This window comes from Theropithecus gelada, chromosome 5 (assembly GCF_003255815.1).
Source record: "Theropithecus gelada isolate Dixy chromosome 5, Tgel_1.0, whole genome shotgun sequence".
NCBI classification, from domain to species: Eukaryota; Metazoa; Chordata; class Mammalia; order Primates; family Cercopithecidae; genus Theropithecus; species Theropithecus gelada.
The window spans coordinates 73,573,920-73,601,016 of record NC_037672.1 but is presented as its reverse complement, the minus strand read 5'-3'; the positions used below and the strand labels follow the sequence as shown (position 1 = coordinate 73,601,016).

Here is a 27,097-nt window from a genome sequence, read left to right as displayed (position 1 = left end):
AGATATGACTATGCCTACTCATACAATAATAGGCCAACCTCATATTGTGTTGTGTGTGTGGAAAAAAATAGTTAATATAGATAAAACACTTGAAATATCTCTAGTACATAGTGATCCAGAGTAATATTGACTCTTGTCATTATTACTGTTTTGTTTATATTACTAATACTATTAACTAATTTGTGCCAGACACTTTAGATATTATTCCTCATTTTATAGAAACTGGTCTTCTAATAGATTAACATTGTATTCTCAACCAAAATCCTACAGAACAGATATCCTGTGGATTGGTATAAAGTCAATGTATGGATCAGATTAACAAGTGGAAATGCTAAAATTTTATTGGAAAGGTTGAGGCTTTTCACTTGTATTTTAGCTTAAAAGAAACACCATTCCTCAACAATATAAGTATATGACTTCAACTATATTTGCAGACAAAACTAGCATTTACTTTCTTTCTTTGTTTCACTTGGGTTTTAATTATATACATATTTTTTCCTGAAGAAGAAAGCCATTTTAATACATTCAATACTGACTTATCCTCCATTTTTCTGTAGAAATAGTGATTTATTGTATGGAGTTTCCAGTGTTTACCTTTAACTGATTAAAATGGGTAGAGCATGGAGTTTTCTACTTAGTTCCAGGTGAATTCTTCACATTTCCTGGCTTTTAAAAGTTCTCCCTCCACAAATCTTCTGTTACTATATATCCACATAAACCCCAGTCATATAATCTCTCCCCACTGACCTTGGCAAACACGATGGCTTCTTGTGGATAACAGATGAAGGCAGCTCATCCCGTGAAACCAGGTGGACACACTAGCGTCTTTATTTTTGAACCTCTAGCCAAAAAGAGTCCATTAAGGCCAGCAAAACCAATAACACCAAATCTTGGAAAAAATCCAGGAGGTGCATTTTGGAGATATTCATAGCTGTCTAACCCCCACTGAACCAAACTTTGCATCTTAGGCTTAGTTTGGGAGTATGTTTCCTGACACAAATTTGTATATGTCTCACAATAGCGTCAGAACTGTAAGATGCCTTCTTCAAGCTGGCTCCTTGACTCTTCTACACATTTCGATTGACCCTCAGGAACTGAGTACAGTGAAAGCTCATCAACCTTCACGGGGTTTTGGGGAGATGAGTCCTTTTTTGGTGCTGCATAGACTTTGAAGGTGAACACGTGTAGGCTGGTTGGCCTCATGGACCTCTGAATTACTTTGAACATGTCGTTGGCCGCGGTGGCTCTGGCAGGATTTACTTTCTTTTATTCCAGTTTTATTCCACTTTTTAAAAACTTTCTTTTATTCTAGTATTTCTTTTTTAAACCTATTCTTACTTAAGATCTCAAAGTTTCACATCTTAGAGAATACAATGGTGGTTTACCCTATCAAAGAGTTTTCTGCCTTATGCCCAGACTATATTACACCTCAGTAAAGCTCGCTTAGGGAACATGGGTCTTGCTATATCATAACTGCTTGATAGAGAAGCATAGAAAAATGTACAGTGCATGTAAAATAAAGATCAAATAATTTCTACCACTTGTATCAGTTTTGTCAGCATATAGGATGATATTCCTTATGAAGAAACACATGAGTCAACATATTCTAACTTAATATCATACTTTTAAGATATAAGCAGAAAGCCTGTAATCCCAGCACTTTGGGAGGCCAAGATGGGTGGATCACGAGGTCAGGAGATCGAGACCATCCTGGCTAACACGTTGAAACCCCGTCTCTACTAAAAAAAAAATACAAAAAAAACTAGCCAGGCGAGGTGGTGGGCGCCTGTAGTCCCAGCTACTCGGGAGGCTGAGGCAGGAGAATGATGTGAACCCGGGAGGCGGAGCTTGCAGTGAGCTGAGATCCGGCCACTGCACTCCAGCCTGGATGACAGAGCCAGACTCCGTCTCAAAAAAAAAAAAAAAAGATATAAGCAGAAAGGCAGCATTCTTTATGTACTATATGATCTAAGATATTATTTTTGTCTATGTTCTTATTGGCAGCAATATAAAAGTGAGATCTTATTCAAGTGTTAAGACTCAATGTTCATTTTGACTGCAAGTTATTTAGGCTGTATATGGTAACTTTCACAAGGTAAAAAGGTTGAGGTAGGATTGGTAGAATTTCTAACCAATTAACTACTATTCTTGAAAGATTTCTTCATGCGCATAACGGGAAAGTGATTATGTTGGCAAGGAGGGAAAAAGAGGAGGAGGAGAAGGAAGGCACAGAGAACGGTAATAGCAGTATAATGGCAATCATTAGCAATATTAGCTGTTGTTACCAAGTTGGAGAAAGCAAGATTTGAAGCGATGTCAGAAAGCTTGTCCTTTTATTCTTTGTTTTTGATGTTATAGATTGTTATACAGTATCTCATATTGTTGATTATTGGTGTGACAAGAGCTGCTAAAATCTACTTTATATATATATATATATATTTTTTTTTTTTTTGAGACGGATTCTCACTCTGTAGCCCAGGCTGGAGTGCAGTGGCCGGATCTCAGCTCACTGCAAGCTCCGCCTCCCGGGTTCCCGCCATTCTCCTGCCTCAGCCTCCCGAGTAGCTGGGACTACAGGCGCCCGCCACCTCGCCCGGCTAGTTTTTTGTATTTTTTAGTAGAGACGGGGTTTCACCGTGTTAGCCAGGATGGTCTCGATCTCCTGACCTCGAGATCCGCCCGTCTCGGCCTCCCAAAGTGCCGGGATTACAGGCTTGAGCCACCGCGCCCGGCCAAATCTACTTTATAAAAGTCCGTAATACAATTTTATTAACTATAGTCCTCATCTTATACATTAGATCTCTAAACTTGTTCATTCTACATGTTTGCTAATTTGTATACTTTGACCTACATCTTCCCATTTCCTCTCACCGCCCACCACCCCTGTTGGTGGCGACCACTGTTTTGTTCTCTGTGTATCTGAGATCTTTTTAAAAATATATGTTCCACATGTAAGGGAAATCATGCAGTATTTTTGTTTCTATCTCCGGCTTATTTATCTTAGCATGAAGTCCTCTCTGTCCATCTGTGTGGTGGCAAATGTTAACATCTCCATCTTTTTAAGGCTGAATAATATTACACACACACACACACACACACACAAATACATACATATATATATAAATATATATATACACACACACATTTTAAAATCCACTCATCAGTCAAAGGACACAAGTTGTTTCCCTATCTTGGCTATTGTGAATACTGTTGCAATGAACATGGGAGTGCAGCTGTCTTTACAAAGTGGTGATTTTCATTTTTTGTTTTATACCCATAAGAGAGATTGCTGAGTCACATGGTAGTTCTATTTTTAATTTCTTTAGGAACCTCCGTACTGTTTTTCATAATGATTGCACCATTCTGCACTCTTACAAATAGCGAACTAGGGTTCACTATTTTCTCCACACTCTCACCAGCATTTTTTGTTTCTTGTCTTTTTGATAACAGCTATTCTTATGGATATGAGATGATATCTCATAGTGGTTTCATTTGTATTTCCCTGATGATTAGTGATGTTGAGCAATTTTTAATATGCCTATTGGCTACTTTTGTTTCCTTTAGAGAAATTTCTGGTCGGGTTCTTTCCCCATTTTTTAATAGGGTTATTCATTTTTTTTTTGGTATTGAGTTATAAGAGTTCTTTACAAATTTGGAGTATTAATCCCTTATCAGATATGTAATTTGCAAATATTTTTCCCAGTCTGGAGGCTGCGTTTTTATTTTGTTGACTGTTTCCTTTGCTGTGAAGAAACATTTTAATTTGATGTAATCCCATTTATATATTTTGCTTTTGTAATCTGAACTATTAGTATGATATCCAAAAAATCACTGCCAAGGCCAATGTTGAAGAGATTTTCCCTTATGTTTTCCTCTAGGAGTTTTATGGCTTCAGGTCTTACATTTAGGTGTTTTATTCATTTTGAGTTGATTTTTGTTGCGTATCTCACATGTATAGTGTGAGATAAGAGTTCATTTTCATTCTTTTGCAGGTAGAAATACAGTTTTCCTAGCACTGTTTATTGGAGACTATATTTTCCCCTTCGTGTCCACTTGGTGCCCTGCTCAAAATTTAGTTGACCATATATGTTGCATTTATTTCTGTGCTTTCTATTGTCTTCCATTAGTCCATGTTTCTGTTTGTTACCAGTATAATTCTGTTTATTACACCTTTGTAACATAAGTTTAAATCAGGAAGTATGATGTCCCCAACTTTATCTTTCTCAGTATTTCTTTAGCTGTTCAGTTTGTGTGTGTGCGTTTGTCTATATGTATATGTGAGGTTCCATAAAAATTTTAGGATTTTTGTTCCTATTTCTGTAAAAAACGCCATTAAACTTTTGGTACAGATAGTGTTGAATCCATGTGTTGCCCTGTGTAGTATGGACATTTAAAAAATATTAATCCCATCAATAAATAAGATATATCATTCCATTTATTTGTGTCTTCAATTTCTTTCATCTGTATTTTGTAGTTTTCCTTGTACAAATCTTTTACCTTCTTGGTTAAATGTATTCTTTTGTTTTTGTGTGTGCTGTTATAAATGGGGTTGTTTTCTTGATTCCTTTTTTAGCTAGGTGATTATTTGTCTATAGAAATGTTACTTTTGTTTCTCTGTTGATTTGGTATCCTGCAAGTTTTCTGATTTACTCCAACAGTGTTTTTTAAGCATCTTTAAGCATTTTCAATATATAGGATCATATCATCTGCAAATAGGGATAGTTTTACCTCTGATTTAGATGTCCTTTATTTGTTTCACTTATTTAATTGCTCTTGCTAATATTTGAAGTACAATGTTTAATAGAAGTGATTAGCGTGAGAATCCTCACCTTATACCAGATCTTACTGGAAAAACTTTCAGTCATTCTCCACTGATATATTACCTGTGTGTGTTTTTTATAAATGACTTTTATTATTATTATTTTTTTTTGTGACGGAGTCTCGCTCTGTAGCCCAGGCTGGAGTACAGTGGCCGGATCTCAGCTCACTGCAAGCTCCGCCTCCCGGGTTCACCCCATTCTCCTGCCTCAGCCTCCCGAGTAGCTGGGACTACAGGCGCCCGCCACCTCGCCCGGCTAGTTTTTGTATTTCTTAGTAGAGACGGGGTTTCACCGTGTTAGCCAGGATGGTCTCGATCTCCTGACCTCGTGATCCGCCCATCTCGGCCTCCCAAAGTGCTGGGATTACAGGCTTGAGCCACCGCGCCCGGCCGACTTTTATTATTTTGAGAAACTTTACTTCTATACCTGAAAGTCTTTATTGGGAAAAATGCAGAACTTTATTAACTTCTTTTCCTGCATCATTTGAAAGGAACATGTGGTTTTTAATCTTTCATTCTGATAATTCATGTGTCACATTGGTTTGTATATGATAAACCAGTCTTGCATGCCAGGGTTAAACCTCACTTGCTCATGATGTACGTTCTTTTTGATGTGTGGTTTAGTTGTTTGTTAATATTTTATTAAAGAATTTTGTATAAATATTCATTAGAAATATTGTCCTATAGCTATCTTTTCTTACAGTGTCTTTGTCTGCCTTGGACATGAAGGGGATTCTGATGCCATAAAATGTTTGGAAGTATCTTCTCTATTTCTATTTTTTGACAGAGTTTAAGAAGTATTGATAAAAATTCTTTTTTGAACATTTGGTATAATTTGGCCATGAAACCTGGTCCTGGGCTATTCTTGGTTGGAAGGGTTTTAATGACTTCTTCAACTGATTTGTCAAGGATTGGTTCAAGTTTTCTACTACTTCCTAACTCAATCTTTGTAGGTTATATTTTTCTAGGAATTTATCATTTTTTTTCTAGATTATCCAATTTGTTGCATTTATTTATTTATTTATTTTATTTATTTTGAGACAGAGTCTCGCTCTGTCCCCAGGCTGGAGTGGCATGATCTCGGCTCACTGCAAGCTCCACCTCCCGGGTTCACACCATTCTCCCGCCTCAGCCTCCCAAGGAGCTGGGACTATAGGCGCCCGCCACCACGTCCGGCTAATCTTTCGTATCTTTTAGTAGAGACGGGGTTTCACCGTGTTAGCCAGGACAGTCTCGATCTCCTGACCTCGTGATCCACCCGCCTGGGCCTCCCAGTGCTGGGATTACAGGCGTGAGCCACCACGCCCGGCCTGTTGCATATATTTATAATAGGCCTTCATAATACTTTACTTCTGAGGCATCTGGTGTAATGTCTCCATTTTCTTGTTTTATTTATTTGAGTCTTCCCTCTTTTTGTCATAGTCTAGCTAGTGTTTTGCTGATCTTATTTTTTCAAAGATTACTTTTTGGCTTTTATTTTTTCAGTGTTTCTGTTCTCTATTTTACTGATTTGTATTATTTTCCCCCTTTTGCTAACTTTGGCTTTAGTTCTTTTTCTAGCTTTTTGAGGCATAATGTGGTATGTGCACTAGAAAAGAAATGTATACTCTGCTGCTCTTGGATTGTAAGTTCTATATGTCTGTTAGGTTCATTTGGTGTAGAATGCAGTTCAAATCCAGTATTTGCTTAATTTTCCGTTTAGTTGAGCTATTCAGTGTTTAATGCGGGGTATTAAGATCACTGAATATTATAGTATTGCTATCTATTTTTTTTCTTCATGTACATTAAATTATTATTTTGAGATGGAGTCTCACTGCTGCCCAGGCTGGAGTGCAATGGTGTGATCTCAGCTCACTGCAACCTCCGCATCCCGGGTTTAAGAGATTCTCCTGTCTTAGCCTCCTGAGTAGTTACAGGTGCCCACCACCAAGCCCAGCTAATTTTTGTTTTTAGTAGAGATGGGGTTTTGCCATGTTGGTCAGGCTGGTCTCGAACTCCTCACCTCAGGTGATCTGTCTGCCTCGGCCTCCCAAAGTGTTGAGATTACAGGAATGAGCCTTTGCGCCTGGCCAATACTTTCTATATCTATTTAGGTGCTCTGTTGTTGGGTGCATATATAATTCTTATGTCATCTTGATGAATTGGCCACTTTATCATTAATGACCATCTTTGTTTTTGTAAGTTTTTACCTTGAAGTTTCTTTTATCTATTGTACATTATGCCACACCTGCTCTCTTTTGGTTACTATTTGTATGGAATATATTTTTCCATTCTTATACTTTCAACTTTTGTGTGTTCTGGAAGCTGAAGTGCGTCTCTTTTAGGCAGCCCGTAGTTATATTGTTTTTTAATCCATTCAATCACTGTTTATTGGATAATTTAATTCATTTACAATCAAGGTTATTACTGACAGGTAAAGACTTATTTTGCCATTTTAAAAGTTTTGTTTTGTAGATTCTTTGTTCATTTCTTCCTCTGTTTACCTTTGTGATATGGTAATTTTCTGTAGTGCTAATAAGCTTTGTCCTTTATCGTTGTTTGTGTATCTGCTGTAATTTTTTGCTTTGTGGTTACCATGGGCTTACATAAAACATGTTATAGTTCTAATACACTATTTTAAGCTAGCAACAACACAGATCATATAGAATTATTCCAGATTTTTACCCTCTTCCCAATGTATATTTTTGTTGCCATAACTTTTTTTTTTTCTTTTTTTTTTAAGGACGACTTTGTCGCCCAGGCTGGAGGGCAGTGGCACAATTTTGGCTCACTGCAACATCTGCCTCCTGGGTTCAAGCGATTTTCCTGCCTCAGCCTCGCGAGTAGGTGGGATTACAGGCATGCACCACCATGACTCACTAATTTTTGTATTTTTAGTACAGGAGTGGTGTCACCATGTTGGCCAGGCTGGTCTTGAATGCCTGACCTCAGGTGATCCACTCACCTCAGCCTCCCAAAGTGTTGGGATTACAGGCGTGAGCCACTGCACCCAGCCTGACATTTTTTTATGTTGTATATTCCTTAGCTTTTCAGAGCTATTATTTTTTTACTATCTTTCAAATCTCTAGTCAATAATCTATATTTAAGACATGGAAGAAACTGAAAGGGAAAGAAAAAGTGTAAGATTTAGAAACAAGAGAATCCCCACCCCAAAAAATTAGAGATTAAATGATCCATATGATAGATAACAGAATACTATGCATGGATTGCTTATACTCTAAGGATTCCTATTCCTACTATAAGGAACTTGCGGACTAAACTTGAGCCAGTTCTTTTCTATGTGCTTCAATGTTAGTATGTTTCAAACTGCATTTGGAATGTTTCCTATCCAAGTAACAAAATCTTAAAACATCAGGATAAAATTATCCATGTGTGTCACAGTCACCTTTACATTGGGTCAGGGAACTAGCTTGGTCAGTTAAGTGCTGGCAACAGTTCCTTCTTCCTTTCAATTCCATACCCCGACATGCCTGAGGACTCAATGTTTAACATTATAACAAGACAGGATGTACGTGACCCTCAGAAACACCACGGCATTCTACAGCAGAATACTGTAGGTATCTCCACGGGCAAGAGGCCAATACTCTGAAAAGTCAGACATTCAAGTGTTATAACTTGTATGAGATCCTGATTTAATGGACATCTGCTAGATTTTCTCTGTCCATGTGTTTTGGAAACTGTCCTTCCTGATGTAATCCTCACAGAGGTGACCATATCATCTGCCTCTCTTGCTTCCCATGCTGGGAGTCAAAGGACCCCATTTCCCTGGAAATACAGATTGGTTTAGGGCTTGCTCCAGGACCAACATGGCTGTTCAGTCCTTCGGGGGAATTGTCATGGACACTGGGAGGAAAATGGTCTCTCTCCTGCCACTGAAACTACATGGATAATGGAAGCTTGGAGATAATGGCCATTTTCTAAAAAATTAGACCATGCTTGATAAAAAGCCATTATGGGGGAAATCAAATCCAAAAATTACATGCTTGAATTGTTACTCCTTTGAACTATTACTCCAGCCAATAAAATCCTTGACTGGATTTCTAAACTCTGAATGACTGAATTTTCTGTTTTTCACCTGAACACATCATACTAATGTAGATTTTTAGAATCACAGCATTGTACAGTACATGAAAGAAACCATGTCTCCCATGGTGACAAAAAGCTGTCATAAATGTGTACGATTAAATAAAAAATTCTGATTTTTATATACTCTCCTGTATCTTGCATTTTTTATACAATGTTCCTGTAACTTTATTTAAAAAAAAAAGTCAGGAAAGGATAAAACAGTGATGATTACATGAGCCAACACAACTGTTAAGAGTAACGCCAGACACCTGGTAAAAACTTGATGGCTTTTTAAAATAGATTGACTCAATACTAAGCTCTTTAACACTCAACACACAAAGCATAACTTAACATCTAATTGGATGGCACTTTAGAAAAACCCTCTGCTGCAAATTAAGCCTGAAGGAAATATTAATGTTTAAAAATCTCAGGCCAGGTGCAGTGGCTCACGCCTGTAATCTCAACACTTTGGGAGGTTGTGGTGGGTGGGTCACTTGAGGTAGAGTTCGAGTCGAGCCTGGCCAACATGGTGGAACCCTGTCTCTACTAAAATTACAAAAATAGCCGGGTGTGGTGGTGATCACCTGTAGTCTTAGCCATTTGGGAGTCTGAGACAGGAGAACTGCTTGAACCTGGGAGGCGGAGGTTGTAGTGAGCCGAGATCGTGCCACTGCCCTCTAGCCTGGGCGACAGAGACTCCATCTCAATGATGCATATTTATATGCTATTTTTTCAAAAGTGATGAGGTGGCTTTAGAAACACCAAATAAAAACATAGATAAAATCTTGGCCCATCAATTATTACCTTTCTGATCTTTGGCAAGTTTACTAGCCTCTCTGAGCCCATTTAAATGAGTCTGTATATAAAAGCACAAAGTGTCTATTGCATACAAAGTGCTCAGTATTTATTATTATTTCAGGAAAATACCTTTAATATTACCTACCAGTTTTGGGTAACTGGTTACAGAAATTCTTAAAAAACTGTAGATATCATCTTCACTAGCTTACTGATGAATACAAAATGCCAATGAAGTGACTTACCGTATATCATCAACAGGTTTAATTAAAGACAATGACAAAACTAGAACACAGGTTTCCTTAAAAGTATTTTTTCCTCTCTACCACAATGCAGATTTAAAACAAATCCTTAGGCTTTAGTTTTGTCACTGTAAATAAAACTAGTGTGAATGCAGGGAAGATACTACATGCTGGTATGAATATGAATGCAGTAAAACTATAGTTTTAAATATCCTTTAAGAGTAAAGTGCCTGTGTTCTTCTTTTCAGGTCAATATAAATATAAAACAGTGCAAATTTGATACTATAAAAAAATTAGTCAAACATTCAAATATTCCTAATGTTTATAAAGGCCAAATTCCAAAGGCCAAAACTCCAGGTATAACTCAAATTAAGATTCAAAAAATTATTTCATAGACTGTTTTCTTGAGCGGCTCTATTTCTATGTTATAGCTGGTTACCACTGGAAGAGCTGGACAGTTAACTTAAAATACAGAACTAATATAAGAGGGTTAAAAGTCTATTTATGAAGTAAAGTAGAAAGCACGTACAAAGTAGTTCACTTACAGAAGACTAAAACAACAAATACAAAACCTAAATAAACGATTCTGTGATCTAAGTAGACTCAAAAATGTTATCAGGTGTATAAATACTTAACCAAACTACTAACATAACTCTGTGTATGTTAGAAATAGAAGGAAGTTTTTAATACAATAGGCCTAGGTCAATCATTTCTGCTAAAATGTGCCTCAAAAAAGGCAAATGGGGTTCCTAAAATTCCTCAACAAAAAATATTTTTATGTCCATTATTGCATAATAAAACAAACCAGTAACTGGATAAGAAAAAAATACAAAAGATAACTGTCAATCTTTACCAATTTATTTTATACAAAACAGTAGCAATGTAGAATATGGGAATCGTCTTCCGCTGCCACGCACGCAAGTTGTGAACATTCCAAGCCAATGTATACAATTTGGAGGGGAAGGCTAAACAATAGCATCAACCACGCTACTGAACATAGGAATTTTTCATTTAAAAAGATTAAAAATTAGATAGCAATGTCTTCTTAATATTGCTCTCATCATTGAAGACTGAGGAAAAATAAAAAGTGACTTTATAAGTTTTTTAAAAAAGAGGCAATGGGGAAAAAAACAAGAGGCTGCTACAACACTGCCATACAGTCAAACCATCATACTTCAACATTTGCATACTTGATAGCAGCATTATTTTTACTGAACCGTGTGCAACTACATGTAGAAACACATCAAAGCAAAATATCATGGCAGTTATCAATCAAGATCCAAAAAGAAAAAAACAAACAAAAAAATAACTCTAGGATGAACACACTATAAGAACATTTATGAAGAAAGAATCAATATCTACATTCTTGGACTGTTCCATTCTGCCCCAATAAAAGTGTCAATTCAACTGTCAACTGTGGATTTTTGGCGGATTTGAGTTTTTCCAGTTCTTATGATACTGCATGCTTGGAACAAAGGGGGTCATAATAAATCCTTCTACACAATGAACTTTATAGGTAGACAGCTGAAAATAAATTTACTACTTGTAAACACACACAAAAAAAAATACAAGATTTTTTGTATCTTTAAACAATCAGTGCTTCCAAAAGCCCATTATCTTCTATATCGACCTCTCTCCCCTCGGTCTCTGTCTCGATCACATAATCGCTCTCTTTCTCTTTCTCTATCACGTCCTCTATCTCGCTCTCTGTCTCGTCTGTTATCTCTAGGGCGGTCTCGCTCTCGTTCCCGATCTCTTTCACGGGGTCTACTTCTCCGGCCACTGACAACAGCTTGTGTGCGACGAAGGAAATCATCCACCCTCATATCATAATCATGCTAGAAAAGGGAAGAAATGTGTTAGGTACGTCAAAAATGCAAATAGTATAGGTGGATCCCTGATTTGGAAAAAAAAATTTATATAAACAATTTTAAAATACAAAAAAAGAAAAAAGTCTCTATATTATAATTGGCGGAGAGAACAATCTAAGGAAATGCAATAATAAATTAATTCACAGAAGGTTAATATGCTGACATGGTTTAGAAAAAGGATGATGTCTCATTAGACATCTACAACAGATTACTCAAATCTCTTTATGCAGTTTTCTACTTAACTTTAATGACTTTTCCATCTGATCCTTTCACAGTAAGATTTAGGCCAAAGAAATTAGTGATGACTTTCAACTATTATCTATATATACTGCCAATTATGCTAAATGTCATCAATGTTTTTCTGGCACAGGCTAGCTCGACATTTTTTCCTCCAATTCTACCAACTTCAATTTTACAAACTGAGAGTATTATGTTCCAGATTTTCTTTCAAACTAAATTGTTACAACTAAGTGATGTGCAAGAAAAGTTGTGGCTGCTCCTAAACTTGGCCTCTGCTCTACTTTAAACTTTCTGCTCTTAGTTCTCAGCTCGTCTTACTGATTTTGGTCTTTTCTCAAAATTTAGCTGAAATAGGATTCGAAAACACAATCCCACATTACCTTTTATATATGTGATTATATAAGCAGAGAATATGTATACTAACCAAAAAATCACTACATAAAGATCCATAAAATAGAACTTGTTAAAAAGGATAAATACAGTTCAGAAAAACAAATTAAAAAAAATCTTAGACTTCCTATTTTAAAAGTCATGTGATCAGTTATGGGAATTTTTAAGACACCACAACCCATCTAGTTAACTAAGATTTCATTATAGATAGACTGTGTATTTCTTTCTTGTATGCCTAACTGAAAATAAACTACTAAAGTTTGTGAATCAGTTAACTAGTACCCTCAAATTATTTTACACAATGTTAAAGGTCATGACATGACTTGATTTAGAGAAAATTACTATCTTTATGAGGATAAGGAAATTACTGACAACACATAAAAATGTCTCAAAGGCCAGAAAGCTACTCTGATTCTCACAAATAGGCCCACTCGTCATCTTAAGCTGGAAAATAAAAATATCTTTATTTGGCCCCATACACACTCATCACCATAAGTAGAGAGTGGAAAAAAAATTCTAACTTGCATATCTTACTTAGTTTAACAACAAAACTACCTCTCTAAGGCTATCAATCTTATATGCATATGAATTATGCTTCCAACACCTGCCAGAAGACAATTCCACTTTTTAAAATAAAAGTACTATTAGGGGGAAAAAAAAAAAGCATTTAATAAACTCAGCCCCACTAGTTAAAAACCCAGACAACTCAAACTAGAGTCTTTTTTTCATTGGTCCTGTTTTGAAGCCATCAAAAAAAGCTTTCACATCAATCTTATCAAATAATTAACAGAATCAATGAATAAAGGACATACCTGCTACATATCGTAACATCCGGTTATTCTTTGTTAACATCACAATAACCAGAGGTAAAACAATTCATTAGTTACTAGCTTTAACACTTGGTAAAAATAAAAACAAATGACTAAATGAGATTACAGCTAACTTAATATACACTATCTATCCTACAAAAATTGAATCAGAATACACAAAAAGTTCAGAAATACCTATTAACAATATTAATTACACAGCATAATTAAGGTCTCAATATGGAAAGAACACAGCCTAGGTACTGCCTAAAAGGGGTTCTATTTGTAGGTGTTTGCCTTAAGCAGTTTGTGATCTGATCAGTAAAATAAATATATTCTACCTATATAATCCAAAGGGGCATAATCAGGCATTTTTAATAAAAACAAACTAGGAATTACTCCAAAATAGTCTGCAGTTTAAGAATATGCAATGGTCTGTCATTCACCACACTGTGGTCTCCCCATATTTAAATTACCTACAGAATTCTAAGTAGTTCCCTCACACCTTTGCCTCCTTGTGCACTTACTACTCGTTTATCTCTGTATCTTGCTTCATGTGGTACTGGATGATGTCCTGAGTAAGGGGGATGAGCTTGAGGAGGTGGAGCATGGTGCTGATAGTAAGGATGGTGTGGAGGTTGTTCCATTCCCGGGTAAGGGGGCTAAAAAAGGAAAACCATTCCCATTAAGAATCTACCAAATACCCTTGTAAACAAGCCATTCTTAGAAACCTTCATCCAAAATGCCAATCCCAAAAAAGTGAATCTGTACTAGACATTTATTTTATGGCATTAAGGTGTTTCAAAATATCCTTTTTGTTTGTTGAAAATTACACATCTTCTAAGATACAACATGTTTCTACTTTTCTACTCCTATCATATAAATACTAAGGGAAATAGCAAACCCTCACATGGTGTTTACTGTGAGCCAGGCATTGTTCTAAGCACTTTACTAGTCTCATTTAATTCTCACAACCTTATGAGATAAATACTATTTTCCCAGTTTACAAAAGGGAAAACTGAGGCAACAAGGAGTTAAGCAACCTGCTTATAGTCACACTACTGTTAAGTGGTGAAGCAGACATATGGCATCAGGCATCCTAAGTTCTACAACTGGTAAACTGGTTAACCACTTTGTATGTATCTACTCTTAAAAACTTCAACAGGCCCGGTGTGGTGGCTCATGCCCACATCCCAATGCTTTGGGAGGCTGAGGGAAAAGAATCCCTTAAGCCAGGAGTTGGAGACTAACTTGGGAAACAGAGTGAGATCCTGTCTCTATAAAAAATTAGCCAGGCACAGTGGCATGTGCTGTAGTCCCACCTACTCAGGAAACTGAGGCAGCAGGACCACTTGTGCCCATGAGTTCAAGACTGCACAGAGCTATGATCACACCACTGCATTCCAGCCTGGGAGACCACATGATACCCTGTCTCTTAAAAAAAAAAAAAAAAAAAAAAAAAAATCCAGGAGCAAATTAACTTTTAAATGCCATTAAAAAATGAATAGAGGGTAAATTAAAGATTACTTTCACAGTTACTATCAAGATCACATATTAAATTTTTTAAATTTCCCAGAATATAAAGGGAAAAAGTCTCATAATCATCTGCATACAATAGTATAAAACTGTATACCTTAAAGAGACACAAAAGTCAGATGAAGAGGCCATGTGGCCGGGCGCGGTGGCTCAAGCCTGTAATCCCAGCACTTTGGGAGGCCGAGACGGGTGGATCACAAGGTCAGGAGATCAAGACCATCCTGGCTAACACGGCGAAACCCCGTCTCTACTAAAAACACAAAAAATTAGCCGGGCGAGGTGGCGGCGCCTGTGGTCCCAGCTACTTGGGAGGCTGAGGCAGGAGAATGGCGGGAACCCGGGAGGCGGAGCTTGCAGTGAGCTGAGATCTGGCCACTGCACTCCAGCCTGGGTGACAGAGCGAGACTCCGTCTCAAAAAAAAAAAAAAAAAAAAGAGGCCATGTAACATATAGCATTTAAAATAAAGAGATAAATTAAAATGTAAGAAAACAGTAGAAGCTAAACTTCCAGGTTTTTATTTCTTGAAAATTAATGCTTCAGCTATCTTCAATATCTTAAAATATACTCAAAGAAGACAAGTTTTCTTAAAGGAAATAGTTAAAAAGCAGGAATAATCAGAGTTTAATTAATCTTATTTTACACAAAAATTTAGTGAATATTAGATCAGGCACTATGCTAAACTTAACATGTACTTTGTAAATTTATCTTCTTGACAATGAGAATGACACTACTACATTAAATGTTAAGCTATACCAGGACAATCACGATGTCAATTTCATTCACCATGACATAATCAGAACAAGCACAGTGCCTTCCACAGAGTAAGTACTAAATATTATATTTGATAAGCCAACTACGGAATTTTACACATGAGGAAAACTAAGAGTTGTATTAAGAAATTTACCCAAGGTCACAGAGATGGGAAGAAAAAGAAATATATCTGAACCCAAGCAGATTTTGCACTACTAATCACTACCATAATACGCTATTACAGTTCTGAAGCCTGTACTATTAACACAAATGAGCTTTTGGTCTTTAGTTTGAAAGACAGCATACAATTATTTATCACCAAAAATCTGTATTTTAAGTCTTTTTGAGATGGAGTCTCCCTCTGTTGCCCAGGCTGGAGTGCAGTGGCACTGTCTCAGCTCACTACAACCTCTGCCTCCTGGATTGCAAGCAATTCTCCTGCCTCAGCCTCCCTGAGTAGCTGGGACTATGGGCACACGCCACCACACCCAGCTAATGATTTTTGTATTTTTAGTAGAGACGAGGTTTCACCATGTTGGCCAGGCTGGTCTCGAACTCTTGACCTCAGGTCATCTGCCCGCCTCAGCCTCCCAAAGTGCTAGGATTGCAGGTGTGAGCCACGGCGCCCAGCCAGTTTAAGTCTCTTTAATGAACAACTATAACAATCATATTCTGAGTAAGCACCTGAAATATTAGAACGGCAAATGAAGTTATGTAACTTATAAAAATAGAATAATACAAACCATTCCTTGCCAAGGTGGTGGTGGTCCCATGTTATGAAATTCCCTCACATAATCATTGTAGGACTAAAATGAAAGATGATAATGTCAATATAATTAAAAATTATCACAGAACTGCAAAATAAATCAGAGCCTGATTTTATCTACATTAAATAGATAAAATGAAATGCTTACCCCATTTAAAAACACATCTCGGCGAACTCCTGAAAATCGTCTGTTGGGAATAAGATTTGTGAAACTAAATTCAGGTAATTCATAAACTAGTTCCAAGAATGTAATTCAAAGCTAGGCAAGAGTGAACCCGACTTACCTGTCTACTTCCTGGTATCGTGGATCCTTTAAATACCCTGTTCAAACATCAAGCATTTTAGTAAATCAAATTTATATTTTTCTATTATGGCATTATAATTAAACCTTCCTTACCACTCGTTTCAATTCTTTCCATGAAATATGTACTTTAAGTGATGTTACTATTATCCCATTTTCAAATTTTCTTCTCAGATTACATGATAATCTAGAAAATAACTAATTATATCATAGAATTGTAAACTGCTAGAGAAGCTTTCATATACGTATCTTCTACGTTCACAGTCCAAATCTTGCTAATCAGAAAATTTCTTCATTCTGCATCACAGAGAAGGTAAGGGCACAGGAACTATCTTGAACACAGTATGACAGGACTTCCTTAAATGTTTACTTTCCAGCTTGGGTATATGTAGGCCTTACCAAGTAAACCAGTAAGCTTTTTAAAATGTAAACTTAAGGGGGAGGGAAAAAATTGCAAAAGTTGCAAAAATGAAGATGTATACACTGAAAATGAAAAATCGATGGTGATTAGAAAAATATTCCTTCCCCTGCTTCTTTTAGTAAGGACCCAACAAATTAAAATGTAGAAACATTTGAGTGGTCATGTTACTGGGGAAAAACTATTTTCACTTTCTACAACAGGACATCCTATTTTGGAAGAATGAGGCTAATCAAGCCACCTGTTACATAATAGTGCTACAACGATCACTAACATCAATCTCCTAACTGCCTAAGTTTCACAAGTGCATCACTGACTCTGTTCTAAATACATGATATCCCTTCTTGAATATAGTTTGCTCTCTCAAACTCCAGTAAGGGATAGATTAATTGAAAAGCTACATTTAGAGATTACGTATCAAATATTTCCCATTCCTCTCCAAAGACATAAAAGATTTTTATGAAAAAGCCTGATAGAATATAAGGTAATTGCTTTTCATAACTACATTTAATCTTAAACACATGTGCAGATAAGTTTCCATTTTTGCAAAATTGGCAATTTCAGGTAATAGGATATGATGAGCTACACTGGAATAGACTGGACAAAAAGGGAAGAATTACACTAATGAGAACTACTAAAATTTCCCAAGATTTAAATAGTCAGGTCCTGAATTTTTTTCACTTTTAAAACTGCAGGATTGTGAGGGTTGTTTATAATTTTTTTATTTTATTTTTTTTCCAATAATTTGAAATCAAATATCTGCAGGATTATAAAATATTAACCTGGTCTCTGGTGAAACTCAGGGGGATAGTCAATCCTTGGTTTCTTTCTGCTGTTATGAATATCATAATCTTCTGGTCGACGCCTACACAAATTAGACACATTAGAAATTAAACCAAAAACTGCTGGGAGAACAAATAGTAAAGTAAGAGTTTCTGACAGAGATAAGTACAAAACATAACCCATTATTTACTTTAACATCTTAATTTTTAGTTTTAAAATTCCTGCATTTTGATTCTCAAATTAATTCCTATAAACCAAACCTTAAATGTATGCTGGAAGTAGATACTCTCTGCCATCTCATGCTATGATGAGAAAATTGCAGGCTAATCCAATCAAAACATGTAAATCACATTTTAGTAGTCTAAACAAAAGTAAACAGAGCCATTCTCAAACTAAATACCAGTTTAACAATTAAAAACACTTTCCCAAATAAAGTCTCCATTCAGTTGAAAAATAAAAATTAGAAAAACCTATCATCATTGTACAATATGTAACTCTAAAATCTATATATTTAAAACTTATGTCATTTTAGGTTAAGTCTAAACAAAATTAAGAATTTATTTTTCCTCTGCTTTGCACAAAATTATGATTTTTACATGATCATACAGAAAATTTGATACTTATTAAAAGCAACTTTACAGGAAAGTTTTTAAAATCTTAATAGTTTAAAAAACTAATTTCTTAATATTCCTTAATAACATTTAGTTTTTCTTTCTACATTTAATGACATTTAAGAATTAAGGGAATTTTTTTTTCCAGAGACAATGCCTTGAAATAAAACTGGCTTTTTATAAATCGGCAAGTAATGGGTCAGAATTTTAACAGAGTTCATAAAACTAGTTCAAAATATATTCTTTAGAAGGTGAAATTTTACTGACTACAGAGGGCTGTTCTTTACTGTCTTCCATAAATTGGGTTTACTTAACACATCATTAAATACACTTCAATTTACTTAGCAGCTAATAAAAGTTAAACAAAAAAAAAAAGTCCAAAATATTTAGAAAATAAATCTTTTTACCCTTAATGTCAAATAAAAACTTGATAACAACCTGGCATTCACTAGTTTTCAGCTATTTGTCTGAATACCAACTACTTTCATTAACTTTTTCAACACAGTTCATTCAAACTGCAAAGTTAAGTGCAATAATCCCAAGCCCCCCCAACAGAATAAAAACAGTTGCATCTACAATAAATAATACTAAGAAAATTAAAAGCTGGTTTAAAAAATAAACATACCGCTTTCCTGTAGTTTGGGGAGTGCATTTACGACCGGTATAAAACATGATAGTAACAGTTCATATAGTAGTCCAACTACTGACTTTAAGCTGTAAGCCACATACATAAATGGAGGCCCTGGCAGGCTTGAGAGAAGGTGTAGTGGTGTAATAAGTATAGTTTGCAGTCCATTGCAAAACTGAGGTAAAAACTTCACTTGTATATACTGTATTGCACTGGAAACCTCTTAGTTTAAAACTTCAAAAGACATCTTGGTGCTCAGTCCTTTTAGGCCAAAAATAAGGGGCTCTGCCAGGTTTCCTCCTACCTACTCGACAGTGTCCTTTTTAAGCTCAAAGAAATGGGGACTCTTGTTGGATTATCTGTACCTACCACAAGATGTTTCCACCAAAAGGAAATTTAACCAAAGGTTTCATCCCATCAACCATACATCCAATAGTCTTTAGCAGAATATTTTAGATTTAGCTGTATGCAAATCTACACAGGGGAAGGTGTTGGGTAGAAGGGCTTAAATCAGTCCTTTGCAAAGACTTCTCCAATTCTGTAACAAGTTAAACCCCCTTTTTCTGGAAAATGCTGTTTAGTTCATAAAGTAGTGATCAATAACCATGGCGATCCTCTAAAAAACACTTTAAGTCCACAGGTACTGCCAGCATCTGGAAAAGTTGTAAACAGACACAGCAACAGCCCTTCTTTTTGGTTTGTTGCCGGGTCTCCCAGGGCCACTTGATCCCCTTTGGAAAGAACCTATTGTTTTCAGAAGCTCAGCAAGATGTGTGAATTCACTGGGTACATGTTAGAGAATATTTGGCAATAGGATTAACACATCACGGTGATAAAATCTGAAATAGTCCCAATAATGCTCCTCTTGAGTATCAAAATAACTTAAAATATTTTATCCTCTAAATGAGGCGTCATCTTCTGAAAAAATATTAGTGATCCTTTATAAAAGTCCCATATCTGATAAGGCTTATCCAGAGACATACCTGAAAGAAAAGGCTTTTTAAAAAATATTAACAATTTTTGCAAATAAAGACTTCCTCCTCTTCCTCCTTTCTAGCCTGTTCTTAGCAACAAATGCCTACACCTCATTTCAATTGTATACATTGTATTATCAGAGTATTATCTAATCTAAACTGGTTATCACTGGTTATACTTTTTTCAGAATAAGGAAAGATCCCCATTTTCCTCTTGAAAAATGACTGAGACCAAGGTGACCATGTGAAATCCTCAATGAAGCCACAAACTAGTCCATGCAGCTTGATTTGAGGATTTTCTCTTTCTTCTTTACCGCAGGACAAACTTTTGACGAATCATATTCCTCCATCATGTTATTCTGATACATGTGCCTATTATCAGTCCAAAGAACGTTTCTAACCTTCCCACATCCCGGACTGGTTCTCGACGGGATGGACGTCCTCGTGATCTGGGCTGAGAATGCATTCTTCTCTTGTGACGCATTTTATGAATGACCTGATACAAGTCAATACTTTCATCGGGGGGAAACAGAAGACAAAGCTGGGTTCCACATTCAAGTTCAATTTCCTAGAATAGGAAAGCAGTAATTTATAAAACAAAAACAGACCCTTTCAACAGACTTGCACTTTCCTGATGTACCAGAACAAAAACTGACTTGGAGGTTTTGTTCCCACGTTGATGATCATATGCAATTCCAGTAAGATTTCCAGATTTATGAAACATTTCAAAAGTGTTTTGTGTATTCATATAAAGGGTAAAAATTGAAAGTGTAGAATCGCCAAAATTAAATACACAAATGCAGTTGCTTAAAATTCTGTGACAATCACCCTCTGAAAAGAAGGGACTATTTCTTTGTGCAAAATACAAAAATACCAGGACAAAGTCATTTAATACAATGGAGAAAAAACACGTTAGTGTGTGTACCAACAACTTTGATAATTATGATCTAAGTGCACTGAAATACATTAGATTTACCACAAAGGCAGACCAATCTATGGGCTCTTTAAAATTAAATCATTTTCAGTTATTTGTAATTGAAAAAGTGAAAACATTTTTACTTATGAGCAATAAAATGTCATATTGCTTTTGTGTGCCAGGCACAGTGGCTCATGCCTATAACTCCAGCACTTTGGAAGCCCCAGGCAGGTGGATGGCTTGAGGCCAGGAGTTTGAGATCAGCCTCGCAAAATGGTGAAACCCGTCTTGACCAAAAATACAAAAATTTGCCACTCTCATAACCTGGTCTCCAAAAAAATTAAAATTAAAAAATAAAATAAAACAAAACTTCTGGTTCAGAATTACATGTGACAATTACAAGGGTCAAAGGTTTTGGTTTTCAATTACTCTACATTTTCAATTCCATTTGTAGACTTGAAAACCTGAGTACATATATTTAATCTTTTCAGAAAGCTGCTTTCTACTCAGAAAACTTTAGCACATATACTAAATGGCAATTCTAAAATGTATTACAGAAACTGAAGAATCTGTTAAACAGTGATAATATAGTTAAAAAATTTTTTTAATCTGGCAAATTCTCTTTAGAAATATTTCTTCAATTATATCAAATGAAAGTACCATACAAAGCTGCCTATATTTCAACATTAATGGATGTCTTATTAGTCTTAATCAGTTATTATAAACTTCAGATAAGACTATTTTTTCAAATTCTCACATGATCTCAGATGGTTAAAACAAATACATCAATGAAGACCTCTAAAAGGGTCAATTAAATGTGCTTCTTAAAGAATCAATTAAAACCACAAACCTGTCCATCACGTCCGATCTTTACTGGTTTATGTTCATTCCAAGGATTGGTGAGATGAGCCGACTTAGTGAAGGGTAATTCACGCCTAAACACAAAGTAATATCAATTACATTCTTCTGCAGAATCCTTTAAGGACCTTATACTACTTCTAGCAGTGAATTCCTGTATTAATTGTAACTTAAATATGACTAAAACTTTAAAAATCACTTACAGTGGTTGAGTTTATTCCCTACAGAAAGCCTCTTCAGAGACTTTCCATATTCTCCGGTTTTCTAAAAAAAACTTAAGAGCAAGGGCTTGAGAACCAAGATAACTCGGGGCTTAAACCCCAGCCTGCTCTCTTCTCTGAGCCTGAATCTATTCCTTTGATAAAAAAGAATATCACCATCTACTTTATAGTTGTTTTACGCAGTTTGCAAATGAAATGACACATAAAATATTCAGCATATCCCTTTCCTCTACGACCTCAAAAAACTTAAAACTGACCAAAAAGAAGCTGTACCTTAACCCAGCTATTAAAACCAAATGAAAATAGAAGTGTCCCCTATTCTCAGTTGGAGGTTGGAGGCTGCTTTCCCTGTTCAAGTGTACTCCCTCATTCAATATGGCAATATTCTTCACCACCCATAGAATGGCTTGAGTTGTGCAATAAATTATTTATAAATGCATATATTTATATTAATTATGCCCTTTACTGAAACTCAAAGGCAGTATCTACATAATTTAAATATTAAAAACCTGGTTTTAAGATCTGTGAGCCATAGGACAAAATGGTCTCACCAAACTTAAAAAGATACCTTGTATTTTTATAGTGCTTTGTCAACCTAACACAATGTCACATGAATACAAAGATGACACAAAATCAACAGTTGTTAGCTGCCAAGATATAATTGTAAATTAACAGTATTTAAGGTTTTATCTGCCTGTGCATAAAACAAATAATGCCAAAATAAATAAATACTTTAAAGAACTATTCACTGTACCTACAACACAAATGAAACTGTTCAGCCAAAGGACATACAAAGATGAGAAAGATAAAAGAGTTTATATCCCTAACCTTTCTTCCATAGCCATCAAAGAAAAAAAAAAAAACAAGCACACACAATTTTCAAAGAGAATGGGTACTATGTGCACAATACAGAAGATTTGTTTTGTTTTTAATAAGAATGGTCATATCTATTTTCAAAGAAAGAAAAATAATCACAAAATGCTTCATGAAAGAAGTGGTACATGAGTTAAGCTTGAAAGAAAAATAACCCAGGTTATTATGTAGAGAACTAAGGCAGGAATACATCTGAAACAAAGAGAATGGCTAGAACAGAGGTATAATAGAAAAAGGAAAACATAAGTAACTTTACCCAGTGAATATGCCACATAACCTTACATGAATTTTCTTGAAAGTGAATACTGACTGCTCAGATCTTTCTTTAAATTTATTTTAGAGATTGGATCTCACTATTTTGCCTTGGCTGGTTGCAAACAAATGGGCTCAAGCAATCCTCCCACCTCAGCCTCCCAAAATGCTAGGATTACAGGTGTGAGCCACCACACCTGGCCTGAATGCTCAGATCTTATATAACTTTCTGTAAACCTCAGGAAAAACTCTGACATTTTCCAGGGAAACAGAAGTATTTTAGAGTTAAACTAACAAGGTGGTATGTTCTGTGATGGTAGTGATATATATATACATGGAAGAGTGGTCAGTAAGTAATGAAAATACCCACTAAGTATCACTTAAAAGCTTGGTTTCTTTTTCTAATATACACCTTACTTCACCCATCAAGAGTGAGTCAAAAATACTGAATTTTTTTTTTCCCCTTTTCAGGATGTCGGAAGCAGAAAGACTAGAACAAGTCCACACCAAAGCTTGACTATCCAGAGTCAGATATCTAGTTTTCTTTGTATTCTGTTCAATAATTAAAATTTTTCTTCTAATTGCCAGTTTAAAACAGTTATAGGAAAGGAATAAATGAAAATCTACAGCCAACAAAATATAAGAAGGTTATAAATTAATGGGATTATGACTGTTATTTAAATATCAGCAAGTAAATACCCATAATCCAAGTAGAAGTAAAAGCACAGGCCAAGCTAGATGTATCATTTGGGGTTGAGATTCTTTGGTGGCACTGGTTCCAACTATATTCAAGAGACATCTGTGCACTGTTTCAACACAGTTAATCTCAGCCAGAACATCACAGAAAACTGTGAAGTCTGAGGCAAAACAGGGCTCAGAATTAAGAAAATGGAAGGGTCTGTGATCCATGTATCCTTCTTTCTTTATCCTTTCTTCTCAGATCGCAATCATGGAACAACCAAACAGTTACCTTCTGAGCAGCTATGTTATGAAGCATACAGATGCAACTTATCTTTACTGTGAGTTCTTTGAGAACACGTAAGGGACTCTCTGACCTAAGTGGTTCTGCAAATACGGCAAATTTAACAAAACAATGTAAAATTGTGCACAGTTTTTTGTTTTGTTTTGAGACAGTCTCACTCTGTTACCCAGGCTGGAGTGCAGCAGCATGATCTCGGCTTGCTGCAACCTCCACCTCCTGAGTTCAAGCGATTCTCATGCCTTAGCCTCCCATGTAGCTGGGACTACAGGCATGCGTCACCACATCTGGCTAATTTTTGCATTTTTAGTAGAGATGGGGTTTCACCTTTTTGGCCATGATGGTCTCGAACTCCTGGCCTCAAGTGATCCACTCACCTCAGCCTCCAAAAGTGCTGGGATTACAGGCATGAAGCACTGTGCCCAGCCATGCAGAGGCTCTTATAGGCTGGACAGCAGTTTGCTGATTAATGCTAAAAAGAAAAACGGACGCCGGGTGCGGTGGCTCATGCTTGTAATCCCAGCACTTTGGGAGGCTGAGGTGGGCGGATCACCTGAGGTCAGGAGTTCGAGACCAACCTGACCAATATGGAAAAACCCCGTCTCTACTAAAAATACAAAATTAGTTGGGCGTGGTGACACAGGCCTGTAATCCCAGCTATTAGGGAGGCTGAGGCAGGAGAATCACTTGAACCTGGGAGGCTGAGGTTGCGGTGAGCCAAGATCGTGCCATTGCGCTCCAGCCTGGGCAACAAGAGTGAAACTCCATCTCACAAAAAAAAAAAAAAAAAAAAAAAGAAAAATGGAGAGACTCTAAATGAAAAGAGAAATGGGTTATTTGGAATGGACATGAAAGGAATATAACATCTAGTCAGTAAATGTAACTCTGGATGAACAGTATTTCATAGATTATGCCTTATTTTGAGCTAATTACAGGTGGCAACCTTAGGAAGTCACTTTTTATGCCTCCCTCTCTTTATCAGCTAAAATGACACTTAATCTGGTCACAATCTTCCATGTGCCTACCAACTACCTGAACCATCAGGAATTTAACAGGTTTGAGGTGGGTCTCAAGATTCTGCATTTTAACAATCAGATGCTACTGATACAAGTGATCCAGTGATCACAGGTAAAGAAGCTTAAGTCTAGTTACTATTATATCCAATTTAAATAGAAACCTAGTAACTATTATATTGAAAAAGAAAAATATATTAACAGCAGTTAGTTATTGATAGCAAAGCCCTTAGCATTTGTATTTATTAAATTTAAATCGTTTTAATTTTGAGGCTCAAACGTAACTCTCAGTATACATAGAGAATTTAAACTCAGAGTTCAAATGACTTATCTAAGGAAAATATCAATGTTAGAAATATCACATGCCCTCCAGAACTGTAAAGTATTGCAAAATTACTCTTGAATAGAACTTACGAGTATTAAAAAAATTAAAACTACAGTTTTATTGTGTAAAAATACTATTTCTAGGTAAACCCATAAACTTACTTTAAAATAATAAAAGCCCTTTACTGCCCATAATTTCACATCTCATGTTAGTAGGATAGACAATTTGAGTCTGTCTACCTCTTCAGTTGCTTGATACATTTCAAACAAGTCAGTAGAATAGTAAGTCAATGAAGAATATGAAGAATGAATAATCCATGAAAAATTAAATTCATCTTAAGAAACAAATTTCCTTATCAATAATGTAAAAATGAAGGTTAACAGAACAAATAACATTCAAAACAAAATCTGCTGCAACCCACGTAAAAATGGGCAATTATTTTCTCTCCTGTTCTCAAGAAAGCAACACCTGCAAATATGTTACATTACAATGTTTCCTCTAGCCTTTACAGAGCAGTCACATACACACACACAAAAAAAATAAATAAAAATGTGCATCTCTCTGCTGAAAAATAATCACTCCCTTTCCCTATAAATTGTCACCAGATTTTCAACTTTAATTTTGATTTCAAAAAAACTATTAAATTTATATTTTAAAATCCCTGGGGGTAATAGAGAGGAGGTGGGAGATAATACTAACAGTCTCACCACCTAACACTGCATTCCAATACCGTAATTATGGATTTTTTCATGTTATACCTTTCTATGCTGATATGTGCAAGATTACTTCCACATATATTTAACAAACTATAATCTGTTTAACTAATTTTCTATTTCAAAGAATTTAGATGATTTCCAACTCTTCCCCACAGAAAGTAATAATGGGATGAGTATTTTTTCTGCACACAGCTTTTTGCTATGCTATTATCAACCTAATACAATTATGTGTCACTTAATGACAGGGATACACTCATCAGGTGATTTCATTGTGTGAACATCACAGAACGTACTTACACAAACCTAAATGGTATAGTCTACTACATACCTAGGATATATGGTATGACCTATTTCTCCTAGCCTACAAATCTGCACAGCATGTTACTGTATTTAATAGCACAGGTAACTGTAACACAATGAAAATACTTGTGTATCTAAACATAGAAAAGGTACAGTAAAATATGGTATTATAGGTACCTCTTACAAATCCTACAGTCTTATGGGACAAGATTCTTCCTTGATGGATATGTCACTACGCAGCAAGTGACTGTATGCTATTTGTAATATATCACCCCTCTATCTTCACAGCTCCTCACTATCCTACAATAAACGTTTAGGCTGACTCACATTCATTCATTCTTATCCATCTTTGCCCTTTGTTCTTCTCTTTTCCTAACCATCTCCTTCATAAAAAAAGGTAGCTCCCTATCCCACTCACACAACCACATGCCCTCCCCACCCGCCCCGCCCATAGTTTGTTTCCATGCTCTTCTTGACTTAGGCTGCTTTCTTTCATATGCATAGCATTTTTCTTTTTTTTCATCCAAGTCCTTCATGCTCATCAAGATCTAATACCCAAAAACAACTTAAAACTCACAAAGTAACCATCTCCTTTCAGACACTTTTTAACTAAAATTAATTTTATAGGTAACAGATTTGTGTATGCCA

The 27,097-nt window shown here is 36.0% G+C and overlaps 1 protein-coding gene and 1 pseudogene across 3 annotated transcripts in view; both read right to left on the bottom strand.

Annotated features, from left to right (window-relative positions):
- Positions 1 to 630: 630 nt before the first annotated feature.
- LOC112625434 lies at positions 631 to 1,227 on the bottom strand (annotated as a pseudogene).
- Positions 1,228 to 7,846: 6,619 nt separating this feature from the next.
- Positions 7,847 to 27,097, bottom strand: part of YTHDC1 (YTH domain containing 1) — a 40,130-nt gene continuing 20,879 nt past the window's right edge. Inside the window, exons 10-17 of one of the 3 annotated variants that reach the window (XM_025385477.1) lie at positions 21,763 to 21,847; positions 20,398 to 20,564; positions 17,783 to 17,865; positions 16,566 to 16,602; positions 16,430 to 16,493; positions 16,259 to 16,321; positions 13,756 to 13,890; positions 7,847 to 11,759 (exon numbers count right to left, since the gene is read on the bottom strand). In XM_025385477.1, the coding sequence (XP_025241262.1) occupies positions 11,535 to 11,759; positions 13,756 to 13,890; positions 16,259 to 16,321; positions 16,430 to 16,493; positions 16,566 to 16,602; positions 17,783 to 17,865; positions 20,398 to 20,564; positions 21,763 to 21,847 (859 nt within the window). In that variant the 3' untranslated portion in view covers positions 7,847 to 11,534. The remainder of the gene's footprint in view (positions 11,760 to 13,755; positions 13,891 to 16,258; positions 16,322 to 16,429; positions 16,494 to 16,565; positions 16,603 to 17,782; positions 17,866 to 20,397; positions 20,565 to 21,762; positions 21,848 to 27,097) is intronic. The other 2 variants (XM_025385478.1, XM_025385479.1) reach the window with 2 other exon arrangements.